The 15553-nt window shown below is 40.4% G+C and overlaps 1 protein-coding gene across 5 annotated transcripts in view; it reads left to right on the forward strand.

Annotated features, from left to right (window-relative positions):
• LOC148506014 (protocadherin gamma-B2-like) overlaps window positions 1-15553 on the forward strand; it is a 49365-nt gene that overhangs the window by 18535 nt on the left and 15277 nt on the right. For 2 of the 5 annotated variants that reach the window (XM_088447387.1, XM_088447389.1), the window contains exon 1: window positions 2525-5092. The exons of 1 other annotated variant lie outside the window; for it this stretch is intronic. In XM_088447387.1, coding sequence (XP_088303513.1) covers window positions 2657-5092 — 2436 coding nt within the window. In that variant the 5' untranslated portion in view covers window positions 2525-2656. Of the gene's footprint in view, window positions 1-2524; window positions 5093-11654; window positions 14147-15553 lie in introns of those variants that run through there. 2 more of the 5 variants (XM_088447388.1, XM_088447386.1) reach the window with 2 other exon arrangements.

The raw sequence follows: 15553 nt of genomic DNA on the forward strand, positions 1-15553 counted from the left end.
TGTCTTCCACTGTTTTGTCTTTAAGCCTTCAAAAGCTTAAATTGTAAATATTTCCTATACAATGCATAGTGCACACTTATTATTGAACAGTGGGCCTGATGCAGAGATGGACTTAATGCCTATGTTTACGCAGTTTAGCGACTATCGGTAAAATGCGCATGTGTCTGAGTTGCACTACGCATGTGTCTCGGTTTTTTACCGTCGGCGGTTGGTGTGTTTGGGGAGGTAACGGGGGAGTGCCAGTAAAAACACAGGTGTCTTGCCAGCATATCCCACAATACAAGTTGTATTTTAAAGCTGCACTTGACAAAAACACAAAAATAAATACACAAAACAAAGCTTTGGCCACAGATTGTTGAATTAAGATGGGTACACACTATACAATATATTGGCCGATTATACGATCCGTGATGGATCTCAACAACCATCGTATAGTGTGTACCCACAACACTACCCAATTCATCGTTTGATGAATTGGGTGGTCAAATCTTCCCATCTAATGCGCTGCCCATCAGATGGGATGATGCCACTGACAACGCAGTGTTGTTACATTGAACATGTAACAAAATATTGTGCCATACAGCAGCTCCTGCAGTGTGTATGGCGATGCGATATATCTTTCCATGGCATCACCGCGTCCTTGGGTCGGCGCACCGCTGAGATGTGTGTTCACCCAGCTTTACCGCATGGATTTGGAATCACAAAGATAAGTATTTTGATTACACAAGGTATAGTTTAGTTTTTGTAATGATATGCTTCAGTTTCTCCGCAGCTCCGTAAAGCTCTTAGGACCTCATTCAGACCCGGTCGCAAGCGCTGAGCGCTCGCAACCGGGTCGATGTTTAGGACCTGCGCACGCGCAGCAGCCGCACTGCACGTGCGCAAGCCCCGGAGCGAGAGAGAAATTCTCTCGCTCCGTAGCTCACTACAAAAAGGCTGGATGTCGATGTTGATTGACAGCTCGGCCCGTTTTGTAGGCGTAGCGGGGGGCTGGTTTCACAAACGGAGGCGTTCCTTAAGGAATGCCTGCCATTTTGTGGGTGGCTGCACTGACATCAGCAGTGATGTCAGTGGGGAGCTTCCTGCTCAATTAGAGCAGGAAGCTCCCTGGGGCTTGCGGTTGCCGAGACCCAACCTTAGGGTTTCGTCGCAAGCCCCGATGGTATCGATGGTCTTGACCATCGCGACCATCAACCTGGTCCGTCGCTAAAGCTGTGGGTTACCACAGCTTTAGCTAGCGACCAGGAGGCCGCACTTAAAAATACAAGCGGCCGCCCTCATTCAGAACGAGCGCTCGCTTCTTGCGAGCACCTCAGAATGAGGGCCTTAGTTTGTTCCATAAAAGTTGGGATTAATTGAATATGGGATGGGTATGGAAAGCCAGCACTCAGGATCCCGGCGGTCAGAATCCCGACGCCGGCATCCCGACATGGTTAGAATACCGACACTTGTCTGTCCGTATTCTAGCCATCCCCCTCTCCCTACCCCTAACCCTCTGAGCATTCTGAGCGCTGAGATCCCCGCGGTCGGGATATTGACCGCATCCCTTGAATATAGCTTTTTGCAGAAGATGCTATTTATAGGTACCAGCCCTACAACACAGTGTCCCAGGATATCCGATTAAAACATTGTAGTATAATACAAGCCTAGAACATAGTATATGGTGCATAATTAAGCCTATATGATGTCTGTATATTCTTAACCTTATTAATTCTATTCATAACATAAAGCTAAATTAAGCAGAGAATGAATTAGGAGAAACCGATAACAACAAAAACGTTCTATTTACTATTAGCTTTATTTGCAGTGTGTGTGTATGTGTGTATGTAATGTATGTGTGTGTGTGTGTGTGTGTGTGTGTGTGTGTGTGTGTGTGTGTGTGTGTGTGTGTGTGTGTGTGTGTGTGTGTGTGTGTGTGTGTGTGTGTAGGTGTGTGTGTAGGTGTGTGTGTGTTTACAAGCAAACAATTGTTTATTTTGATTTCTAATTAGTAGAATACATTATATAGAAAAGGGGCCCCTCTATTTTTCACCTTCTTATATATGCAGCAGCAGCTGCTCTTATCTATTTTATACTTTCTTACACTTCACCTTCTCTTCCCCTGGGGTGGCTCAGCTGGGTCTGTTTGGGGGTGTCCTGTGCTCTGGATTTCAACCCCAGTATGTTAGGGACCTACCCTCAGAGCTTACCTGGGCGCGGTGGGTAGGCCCATAACCATGGCCACGATTATACTAAAACCTCTATGTATTGCAAAATTCTATTGAATAATGTATTATATATAATTAGTAATGTTTGAGTTGTGCACCTGTACGTTTTCTTTTTTTCTTCTAGTAAAATACATTGCAAGTAGATTCAATTTATAATTAAAATAATTCTAGCATTCCAGAATCTCTTGCAATGAAGAAATAGACCTGCAACTCCAAATTGTGACACTGTGTGTCGCTGTTGTCCAGTAAGGTGACATGTGAATCTGCATATAAAGGTCTGCTGGAGTTTTCAGTCAATAGTCGGTGCAGACTGAGGAGAGACATCATTTCATACAGTGGATTGTTAGGCTCCCAAACAAAGAGGATTTTGTAATAATTCCTGTCTCATTACCAATAGATTTGGAGGATTCTTCTTACAGCACATTCCAGACGGATTATAACCTCTCACAATGTTTTTCCAAGAAATCAATCACAGAAGGACTTGGAATACAATGGGATGGCAAGTAGTGTGTTTTGTATTACTCTGCTGTAATCTTGAGGCAATGGCTGAGCAGCTTCATTATGCTATTCCTGAGGAGACAAAGGCTGGCTTCCTGGTGGGAAATATTGCTAAGGACCTGGGTTTAAATATTGGGCAACTGGCTGTAAGGAAATTCCGTCTCTCTTCTGCTGATGCTGATCATTTCTTTCATGTGAATCTAGAAAATGGCAACCTCTATGTCTCAGAGAGAATAGACAGAGAGACTGTTTGTGAGACAGCATCCAGTTGTTTACTAAGCCTGGAAGCTGTGGTTGAAAATCCTTTGTCTGTTTTTCAAGTTAAGGTTGAAATTCAGGATATAAATGATAATCCCCCCATGTTTTCTAAGAGCATTATTAGTTTAGAAATAAGTGAATTTACCCCAGTGGGGTCAAAATTTGTTTTGATAAATGCACTGGATCCAGATGTTGGAAGTAACTCATTGCAAGGTTACAGAATCTCTGAGAACCAATATTTCAGTCTGCAGGAGAAAACCAGTGCTGATGGCAATAGGTACCCAGAACTCGTGTTACAGAAGATGCTGGACAGGGAGCAACAATCATCTTTTGAGATCCTATTAAGCGCTGTGGATGGAGGGAAACCCCTGAACACAGGAACAGCTATGATTAAAATTATTGTTAGTGATATTAATGACAATGCCCCTGTCTTTGACAAAGAGCTGTACCAGCTTAGCGTGGCTGAAAATATTCCACTTAACTCTCTGGTTGTTCAGCTGAGTGCAACGGATATAGACGAGGGTCTCAACGGCCAAGTCACCTATTCTTTTGGCCACATCAAGAAGAATGTTCAACAGACCTTTACAGTAGATCCCATAACTGGTGAGATCCGGACAAAAGGTCCACTGGATTTCGAGACGACGAAGAGCTACGAAATGATTGTACAGGCGGAGGATGGTGGAGGCCTAGTCTCCCACTGCAAAGTTGTTGTAAAAATGATTGATGCCAACGACAACACGCCGGAGATAACTCTTACTTCCATCTTAGATTCCGTTCCCGAAGACTCTTTACCGGGGACATTAATTGCGCTGATTAACATACGCGATATGGACTCAGGGGCAAATGGCGATGTCTCCTGTACAATTACAGGCCTGTTTCCTTTTGAGATGATTTCATCATCCGCCAGCTACTACAGACTTCAAACTTCCGATTTCCTAGACAGAGAACGGAACAATGGCTATAACATTACAATTACAGCCACAGACAAGGGGTCTCCTCCTCTGTCCAGCACGAGAACTATTAGGTTGGAGGTCACAGATGTGAATGACAATCCACCAATTTTTGACCAAACAAAATATTCTGTGTATGTGCCAGAAAATAAACCAGTAGGTTCCTCGCTGTATACAGTTCAGGCGTTTGATCCGGACCTTAACGACAATGGTAAAATTAGGTATTCCATTGTTAATAGAAATATAGACAATGTACCAGTGTCTACGTATATTTCTATTAACTCCGTAACTGGAGACATTTTTGCCCAGCGACTACTTGATTACGAACAGTTGCGGGAATTTGAAGTCCAAGTAGTGGCAGAAGATCATGGATCTCCCCGACTGACCAGCAATGTCACTGTGGGAATATATGTCATCGATCAAAACGATAATTATCCCAAGATCCTTTATCCTTCCATTAAAAGAGATGGGTCGTCGCTGTTTGAGACAGTCCCTCGTTCTTCTAGTAAAGGTTATTTAGTCACCAAAGTAGTGGCAACAGATGCCGACTCAGGTCACAACGCATGGCTCTCTTATGAGTTTCTGAGTAACCCGGAGCCGACGTCCTTTACTATTGGTCGATACAGCGGTGAGATCAGAACGTCACGTGCTTTTGAGGAGAAAGAACCAATGAAATACAGTGTTGCCGTGATTGTGAAGGACCATGGAACTCCACCGCTTTCTGCCACTGTGACACTAAACCTGGCTGTTGCGGAAAATTTCCAGCAAGATGTTTCCGAAATTAACACTAAGTCGCATAAATCAAACTTTCCATCTAATTTGAATATTTACTTAGTAATAGCTTTGGCAGTAATATCCTTTCTGTTCACGCTGACCGTAATGTTTGCGATCATATCAAAATGGAGAAAACCACAGTCGAGTCATCCTAAAACATTTGGATACCTAACAGCAGATATGTACTCTCAAGTGGGACCCAGATTCCCAGTTAATTTTAGTAATTCGACATCGACTTTGCCTTATACGTATGATATTTCTATGGCTGGAGACTCGACTGAAAATGAATTTGCATTTCTGAAATGTGGGCAGGCTGTTCCGACAGAGAACCTTATAGACTCCGATGATTCTGGCATTGGAATTACTACGTTAAATAACTCTCCACCAACTAATACAAATAAACAGGTAACATTATTTAAATACTTTTATCTCAACACTATTCGGTACAGTTGTGGAATTATCCCCTATATGTACTGCTTAGCTCAGTGTTGGCTAACCTTGACACTCCAGCTGTTATGGAACTATATAACCCAGCATGCACTGCTACAGTTTTGCTATTACGGCATGCTAAAACTGTGGCAGGGCATGCTGGGATATATAGTTCCACAACAGCTGGAGTGTCAAGGTTAGCCAACACTGGCTTAGCTTATTTTCAGTGTGCAGGTATATGTTGTATTCAGATAAGATCTCATTGTCACATTTTTTCTGCATATATATCTATACAGGATAAAGACATATCTCTTGAATAAATTAAAAAAATTAAGGTTCTCCATACACAGAAGCGGTCACTACACTGTAGGTTAGGAGGTGAGCAGTACAAAGTAAAATTGCCTTGACTGCAAAGCAATAATTGGGACAGCACAGATGGTGTAATGGTTAGCATTACTGCCTCACAGCACTGAGGTTTTGGGTTCAATTCCCACTACAGCCCTAACTGTGTGGAGTTTTTATATTCTCCCTGTGCTTGTATGGGTTTCTTCCAGGTACCTCCCACAATCCAAAAATATACAGGCAGGTTAATTGGCTCCCAAGAAAAAATTACCCTAGTATGTTTACATGTGGTAGGGAATATAGATTGTAAGCTCCACTGGACTGATGTGAATGGCTAAATATTCTCTGTAAAGATTAAATACATCTAAAACTTAATTAAGCTTACTGGCACTATTAAAATAATGTGATTCCCTCGCCGCCATTTTATTTTAGTTTGTTTATCAATATTCTTCCAATTGTTATTGTATATTGATTACTATTTTATTAAGATCCATTTTAAGGCATACAAATAGTTGGTACAATACAAAATACATTATTGAGATTGAAGGTCAGGTTAAATGATCCCCAATGTACCATACATGCTTGTTTTGACCTAAAAAAGTCACATCCTAATTATTTTTTTACCAAAGGGTCAACTTAGGTATCGTTATATCCTAGCAGCAAAGAACAAATTAGTGTTTTTGAATCAATTTTATTGGCTGTGACAGCAGCTATCCATAGCCTGTGACTGGGAAAGAATGAGGGGAGCACAAAGACAACAGATGTCAATTATAAGCTGTTTGTCTAGTCACATAATATGAGTATAATATGTCTAATTTAAAGGACTTTTCCTTTTTATTCCTCTGGCTAGTGTCTTCACTCCTGACTTATATACTGTGATATTGTACAGAGTTTCTCTCTCCGTATAATAGTATCCAATGCAGAGATCAGAAATGCATTGTGTTCAGGGAAAATGGATCAACTACTCTGATTATAATAGAAAGCAGTGCATGACTGAAAAGCACAGAATGAATCCGGGAAGATAAAGGACTGTGCTTAGTAAGAGTTAGAAAAGAGCGAGTACAACCAAATGAATGAAAGTCATATGAAGATGGGGAAACAAATGACACCTGCCCCCAAAATGAATATATACTATAAAGCAGAAAAGCTACTGTACATTTCAAGTCTTGTGACAGTTACTCATTCAGAGCCGGAACTAGACTTTTTGGTGCCCTGTTCCAGAGAGAGCATTGGCACCCCCCTCCCCCATTTTTTAAATAGGGACATGAGACAGTGCACCTGAAAAAGGGCCATGGCCTCATGGGGAAGGGTCAGGGAAGGGATAGGGGCAGCTATTAGATGCTGGGGATAAAAGAAGAAGCTACAAGTGACAATAAACAGTAAAATTGACAGGCCCAAACAGCGCCTCCTGCCCTGCGGTGCCCTGTGCCATGGCACAGGTCGCACTGCCCTAGTTACGGCCCTGTACTCATTATACACCTATAGTGCCTGCCTCCCAAAGTTGCCATCCAGGTGCATTTGTATAATTTCAGGCAATGGTAAATACACTACAAGACGGTGCATCTAACCTACTATAGTAGATCATTTGGGTTTTTAAGTTGGAAAATATTAAAAAATTTATAAAAAAAAATATATATATATATATATTATAATGTTCATGGCATAGTGTAATTATTGTGGTGTCATTATTTTCTGATTTTATTAAGAGGAATGAATGAATGACTTTAAAGGGTTTAAATTAAAAGTAAAGTTCTAACTAGCATATTATTCCTAATTAAGCAATATTAACACTGAGAAACATTAAGCAGGTTACTACAATAAGTGTATTTTTTGCAATAAATCTTTCCTGTTCTTTTATCATTGCCTATGAGTACTCTGCATACTTACCATGTTTGAAATGGGTCCTAGCCTAGCATCACCGCTTGATGGGAATTACCATTATCTACCTAGAAGTGAATCAGATTTTATAATCTTAATGTTGTTTGTTGTATAATACTATTGACCTGTGCAGTGTTTCTATTCATTATTTATATTATTATTCATTGTTATGCTTTATTTATAACATAACACATTATTATGCTTTATTTATAACATAACACATTATTATGCTTTATTATAACATTACACCATGATGTGAATTAGCTACTGACATTTTTAGAAATAGGGGTTAACTGTGATAGCCAGCGAACTGCAGATACCCCCAAGTTTTTGGTGATGGCATTATATCAATAAATTATAATAAACAATAAGAAGCATTCAAGGGGGTAAATTTACTAAGATGGGAGTTCTATTAAGAAGTGTGTTGCCCAGATTCTACTTCTTATTTATCTAGCACCTTCTAGAAGATAATACCTGGAATCTGATTGGTTGCTATGGGCAACATCACTTCTTAATAGAACTCCCATCTTAGTAAATTTACCCCTAGGAATCAAAGATTGTTGCCATTTAGTTATCTGCTATTTAGAAATTCACCACTAGATGTCAGTGTGATTTCTCATGAAAACTACGTCGTTGCTAACACAATGCCTGCTAGTAGCACACTTATGTGACAGCAGTTGTGGAAACCAGACCGGCCAAGCACATTAGAAAAGACAGAGCTGCTTTCCTCTCTCTCTTACGCTGCTCTCCTTATAGTTTGACCTTTGTCACAGTATCACTCGTCATTTGGAAAAACTTGGCAATGGAACAGAGAGGAGTCCGCAATTCCTGGCACTGGCAAGTAATGGGTTTATTCTTTGTTAGTAGCTTGAATTTAGCTTCTGCACAGCTAAGATATTCTTTATACGAAGAATCCGAGCCGGGAACTTTAGTAGGCAACGTTGCTAGGGATATGGGATTAAACACAGAAGGGATTTCTGAGCGAGGACTGCAGCTGGGATCTGAACAAAGCCAGCAATATTTTGCCCTGAATCTAGAGAGAGGATCGCTTCTGGTGAAACGTAAGATAGACAGAGAAAGTTTATGTGGCACAAACCTGAACTGTGTTCTGCCAGTAGAAATTGTTTTTGAGAAGCCCTTGGAACTGTTTCGACTGGAGGTAGAGATTCTGGACATAAATGATAACTCGCCTGTATTTCCGAGCGCAGAACGCGTCATCAAAATTACAGAGCTAGCCGCAGTTGGCACTCGGTTTCCTCTAGAGAGAGCTCAGGATCCTGACGTGGGAATCAACTCGGTGAGCTCCTACACGTTACAACAGAACCCGTATTTTTCTTTAGTTGTACATAACCGCAAAAACGATAGACCTTCCCCTGTGCTTGTTCTAGATAAAGCTCTGGATAGGGAAGAACAAGCTCAGCTCAAGTTGGTCCTGACTGCGTTTGATAGTGGGGATCCACCTAGGTCCGGAACTGCTATAATTTCTATTATTGTAATAGATCTGAATGACAATGCTCCAGTGTTTGATAATGCATTCTACAGAGTTAGTGTGAAAGAAAATGCACAGTTAGATACTCTGGTGATGAGACTAATCGCAACAGATAAAGACGAAGGTCCAAATGGCAAGATCAGCTACTACTTTGCAGATATATCTTCAGAGGACGTGGCCAATTTCTTCAGCTTGGACCATCAGACAGGAGACATACGTGTCAAAGGACAGCTGGATTTTGAACAGCACCGTTCATATGAAATCTCAGTCAGAGCCCTGGACCATGGGGTTCCAGAGATGGAAGGCCATTGTGTTATCCAAGTGGATATTGAAGATATCAATGACAACGCACCTGAAATTATCATCTCTTCGTTGGTAGCGTCTATTCCTGAGGATACCCCCATTGGAACCACTGTGGGATTATTAAGGGTGAACGATCAAGACACTGGTGAAAATGGTGAAGTGCAATTGAAGATTTCTCCAGACCTCCCGTTTACCATAACGTCAACCCAAAATCACTATTCCATAGTCACAAATGGATTATTGGACAGGGAATCTGCTAGTCAATACAAAGTCCAACTTACAGCAACAGATTTGGGAGTCCCACAACTTAAGACGCAGACAGCAATAAATATAACAGTCACCGATATCAACGACAACCTGCCAAGTTTTGAAAGATCAGTTATAAATGTAGATATACAAGAAAACAACAAACCTGGCTCCTTACTATGTACTGTCTCCGCTTCCGACAAAGATGTCGGAGATAATGCTCATATAACTTACTCCATATATAACAGCCTTATTAATGGCTCCCCAGCATTGTCCTTTATTTACATGGACACTCAGAATGGTAACATTTATGCCCAACAGTCGTTTGATTATGAGCTTGCTCAGGTTCTGCAGTTCACAATCAGAGCAGAGGATTCTGGGACGCCAAAACTGTCATCCAACGTTACAATCTATCTCCACATTCTGGATGAAAATGATAATTACCCCTCATTTTTGTACCCAGGAAACTCAAGACATGTTCCAATACAGCAGACTGTCCCTAGGTCCCTACCAGCAGGTTCTTTGGTAACCAAAGTGGTAGCCGTAGATGCGGATTCTGGATATAATGCTTGGCTCACGTATAGTATTGCGAAATCAACAGATCTCTCACTCTTTAAAATTGCCCCTCACACTGGGGAAGTCAGGGTGGCTCGAAGATTCCAAGAGACAGATTTACCCTTACATAACCTTTGTATCGTAGTTAAAGACAACGGAAAGCCATCATTGTCCTCCACAGCCACCTTGCAGATTTCTCTGGAGGCCGGGTCCTCTAAAGAAAGTCATTATTCTACAGACTCAAATGCCAAAGCCGTACAAACACCCAACGTAACTATGTATCTTATCATTTCTCTTGTTGCCATGAGTCTACTATCAATAGTTACTTTCATTGTTTTGCTGGTGAAATGTCTTAGAAGTAAGAACAAAATGGTTAATTCTAATCACTATATAGGGCATACACACAAAACGTTACAATTGAACCCTGAAAGTACCCTTAGGTACATGGAGGTTTCCATGATGGCAAGTGGCCAGCAAAACCAGTTCCCTAAGACAGGTTATTCTTCAGATAATAACAGGGACACGTTAAACATGATGAAATCTTTGAATTTTCCACAATTAAAGCAGCTTGTCAACGAGAGCGATGAAACCCTTTCTAGGCCGATTGGCTGGGGGAGTACGGCACGGGTAAAATGATTTTGGACTTTGTATGCAATAGTTTTTTTGCATCGTTACTGTAACTTCAGCACTTTTGATATTTTACTTGCAAAGGTGCTCTACAGTGCTCTGTATGTTTATAGATAGTGATGTCTTTTTCTATTGCTGTATCATAAACGTGTATGATACAGTACGTTTGCTGGTTAACTTATTTTTGTATTCCTTTTTATATGTGATGATTGCTTTTTTGCACCATATAAAGCAGATATATATTTTTTCATTATCTAGTTCAGCAGCTGGCTGTGAATACTGAAAGCTTCAGCCCCACAGTAGTTGGAATGCCGCAGGCTACCTATCTCTAATCTAGAGCAATCATCTTGCTATAGAGTACTTGTCCAGCAGAGGGCAGAATATTTTCCTAGTCAGTAGCTAAAATTGTTCATTGCATTGATGAAGATGCTAGAACTATAGTAGTTCATCATGGTTTTGGAAATATATCGGGAAATGCTGGTAAAATTACAAAATGTTTCAGATAATTTCTAAGCGATTCTTTTTGGGGTTTTTAAGAAACCGCCACACAAAAATTGTTTATAGTATTTGCTAAGGGTGCATATCGGCATGGTTTAAAACTTCTGTCACTTTGTCTCCATATGTTATATAGAGCATGCTCTTTTAAAAACTGGTATATCTAATTTTTGCCATCTGTATTTATCGAGGGGTACAAACTACAAATCGGGAACAGTAAACAAGATAGGATAAATTTGTACATAAGTGTATCTTAATTTTTTTAAGCCTGTTGTGCTAGAACCCGAGATCCATAATTAAGTTTACGCAGATTAGTTTATGTGACCTTAGATGACCAGTGCCCCAGTTTTTTTCTTCACTTATAGAGTTATATCTTATTATTTAACTAAAGAGTTGTGCTGCTGTGTAACTTGCCTGCCCGCGAGATGCGAAGTGTAGCTTGTAAAATTCTATTTTTGCTGCTGTCACTCATTCACCTCCTCCCCATATCGCAGCTTAAGGATTCTGCTTGCCCACATTCTCGGAATGCACAGCTGACATTACAATGTAAATCCCATACATATTTCTTACACACTTTGGATATATGTACTTGTCACAGTGACTTTAGCAGAACATAATGATGTACTTGTACATTGAAGAGAAAACATTTTTATGTCATGGGTATCCAAATATCCACCGTGACTTGGAAATGGCAAGTAGTCTTTTTATTTCTTTCCTGTAACCACAATAGGGCCTTGGGGAACCTTCAGTATTCAGTGGTGGAGGAAGCAGAACTAGGAACATTAGTTGGTAATGTAACAGAAGACTTGGGCTTACAAATAGCTGTTATGTCTAAACGCAAGATACAATTAAGACCCTCAGGAAGTGGCCGGTATTTTGCAGTGGATCAGCAAAGTGGTGTCTTAACTGTAAATAGGACAATAGACAGGGAAAGCGTGTGTGGATCTAACTTACACTGCTTATTGATGGTAGAGGTAGTTCTGGAAAATCCATTGGAGCTGCATCGTTTGGAAGTTGAGGTTTTAGATATAAATGACAACTCCCCAACGTTCTTGAACACAGAGCAGGTAATACAAATAACGGAGTTACTGGCATATACAGGTGCTAGATTTCCTTTAGAAGAAGCACTTGATCCAGATTCAGGGATTAATGGGGTGAGGCAATATAGTTTGAGCAGAGACCTGTTTTTTTCGCTGGCCTTAAAAAGCCAGACGGATGGCACTCCAATCCCAGAACTGGTAATAGAGAAGGCATTAGATAGAGAAGAACGAGCAGAACATCGTCTTACTATAACCGCTTATGACGGTGGCAGTCCACCAAGATCTGGAACATCACTGATAACTGTCATTGTTCTGGATTTCAATGACAATGCTCCAGTATTCAACCAGAGTTTTTATAAAATTGCCATACTTGAAAATATCCCCCCAAACACTACAGCGATCCAACTTAATGCCACTGACTTGGATGAGGGTCCCAATGCTGAAGTACAATATTTTTTTGATAGTCGGACACCAATCACGGTCAGGCAGTTGTTTTCTCTTAATCCAGATACGGGTGTCATTAGCATAAACCAAATGTTAGATTTTGAAAGTTGTAACTACTACGAGTTCACTGTCAGAGCAAAAGACAAAGGAACTCCACAAATGGAAGGCAGCTGCATGGTTCAGATAGGGATTGAGGATGTCAACGACCACTTGCCAGAGATTCTGCTCACATCCTTGTTGGGTCAGGTTCCAGAGGATACAACTGTTGGAGCAACTATTGGACTTCTCTCTGTTATAGACTTGGACTCGGGGAAAAATGGAGAAGTAGAGCTGGCTCTGTCACCCAAGGTACCCTTTGGAGTCAAGTCATTTAAGGACCACTATGCTCTAATTATAATCAGTCCTCTGGATAGAGAAGAGATTCCACGATATGAAATCACGTTGACCGCCAAGGATATGGGGTCCCCATTCCTGTCCACGCAAATAACAGTTATGGTTAATATATCTGATGTTAATGATAATCCACCATTGTTCATCAATCAAGATTTGATCACGTTCATTCACGAAAATAAAGAACCTGGACACTTGCTTTATACATTATCAGCTGTCGATCGAGATGAAGGGAGCAATGCTGAATTCACCTATTCCTTAGCCGATAGCCAACATAAAGGTTTCAATGTTTCCGCTTTGGTATCCATAAACCCAATGAGTGGCGATATTTATTCCATATGTTCGTTTGACTATGAACAAGTTCAGGTTTTGGAAATAATTGCCCAAGTGGAGGATTTTGGAGATCCAAAGCTATTCTCTAATGTGTCGGTTTTTGTTTTCATTTTGGATATAAATGATAACCCACCAAATGTATTGGGTCCAAGGTTCTCTGGGGAGGTCAGCACTCATGTAAACATATCCAAGTCTGCGCCGGCGGGATGTTTGGTAACTAAAGTGTCTGCAGTGGACCCAGATGCAGGGCAAAATGCTTTGCTGTCATACAACCTCGTGGAACCTACCGACCATTTCCTTTTTAACATATCCACTCATTCTGGAGAAATAAGAATTGTTAGGAGCTTCCTCACAACTGACCAATCACTGCAAAAACTTGTTTTGGTTATTAGCGACAATGGTAATCCATCTTTATCAGTAACAACAACAATACTGGTAGCATTAGAGAAACATGCAGAGAACTTGACCTCTACATTCTACAATTTTTATTCCGCACATGGGGTCGACATAACGATGTACCTGGTCATTTCACTGGTTATTATTACATTGGCATCTCTTGTTACTTCTGTGCTGTTGCTAGTAAAGTGTTTTAAAACAAAAGCACACGTGTGCCGCTATCCTTGCTGGTTCTTAAATCGGCCAAACTCCGACCACTGCGCCCAGACGCGGCAGCCAACACTCCATTTTAATATGGATGGCACACTGAAGTACATGGACGTTAGAATGGATCCTTCCTATTTGGAAAGTGATTGGTACAGGACGTATTTTTCTCAAGGAGCAGACAACATCGGTCTCCCAATTCTGGAGCCTGTGACACCCCCTGTAGTGCAAGAGATGGTCAACATCATGGAGTCTTTAGGAATTAATAACTCAAGAGAACCTGGTCAGGTGAGAGAGCTCCCAATTATGCTTGTAAATATTTATTAATCCACATATAAATTTAATTTGATGTTGACTGAAAAAATTGTGTGTAGTGGCCCCTGTATGTTGCGGGGGGGGGGGGGGGGGGGAGAGAGAGAGAGAGAGATGCTTCAGCAAACTGGAACATCAAAGCTAAAACAAGCAACATTTTGGATGTAATAGACAAACACTGTTACACTACATGGGTACAAATAAATTTGAGTTTTTTTGCATGTGAAATACTACTATAGGGCTGCTTTATTGTTACACTATGATTTAGAGTCGAGCGGACATGACCTGTCCAAAATCTGTCCACACACATATATTTTAAAACATGGTTTTCCCTCGTCTTGCAGGTCGTCCTCCTTATTGTAAATAAATCCTATAATGTTTTATGATTTAATATACCCAGTAGGTAAATTGCAACAAGTCACTCCCTGAATACAATATACAAGCGCACAAGCCCTTTTAGACAGAACTATGAGATTAGTTAGTACTGTGCCTTCAAATTCTACAATTTAATAATAATAATAATAATAATAAAGAAGTCATTGGCTATAATAGATCACTGTGTTATTGCAGTAATGGCATTGCTGACCAAAATAAGAGAAGCCATCACTGTCACTTGAAATAATACATAAGCAGCAGTAGCAGTAATTCTAATAATACAAGGTATACAAATATTACATCCTGATAACAATATAATATAATAATATAGTGTTTTTTTTCTTTGTATCTAGAGTTAAATCTCTTTTTGTGTATCAAACAAACTCTAGTTTTATGCAATTTCATCACATGGATCACACCAGTATCTTCTGTTCCCTCTGAATTATGTGAGAATAACAATCACAGTCAGATAAACAGTCCCTTTCTCCTCTAGCAGCCTCTGTGAGCAGGTTAGATCACCGATAAATGGAGGAGGCATTAGGTAACACTTACAGAGCAACAATAATCTTCTAAACCTCTTATGTGCGCGGCTGGGTTCTCTATAATGTATTCAGGATCATCAGCTGTGGATGGAAAGTGCTCTGCAAGGCAATGCAGGGGTCCTGTTACCGGCATGCAGAGGTTAATAATGACCTGATCATTGTCGAATGATTATATTACTTGATAATTATATGTATAATGACACCAAATTTCAGGGTTGCAGCATTTAATTTATTTACAGTGTCAACACCATATTATTTTTGATTACTTTAAAGTGAAACTGTTTATAGAACAAATTCTGCATGTAAGTTGCATTGCTTGGGATTTTTGGGGCTCAGGAAACAATTAAGTATATCTTTATGGCTCTAGAGAGAAGAACATTGGCCCACAATATGCAATGCATATAGATGGTCTATAAAATTAGTATGTTTTGCCATAGAAGTAATTGGAGCATTGGATGCACCCGGA

The sequence above is a fragment of the Taudactylus pleione genome, unplaced genomic scaffold (genome assembly GCF_031769625.1).
Source record: "Taudactylus pleione unplaced genomic scaffold, aTauple2 ptg000431l, whole genome shotgun sequence".
NCBI classification, from domain to species: domain Eukaryota; kingdom Metazoa; phylum Chordata; class Amphibia; order Anura; family Myobatrachidae; genus Taudactylus; species Taudactylus pleione.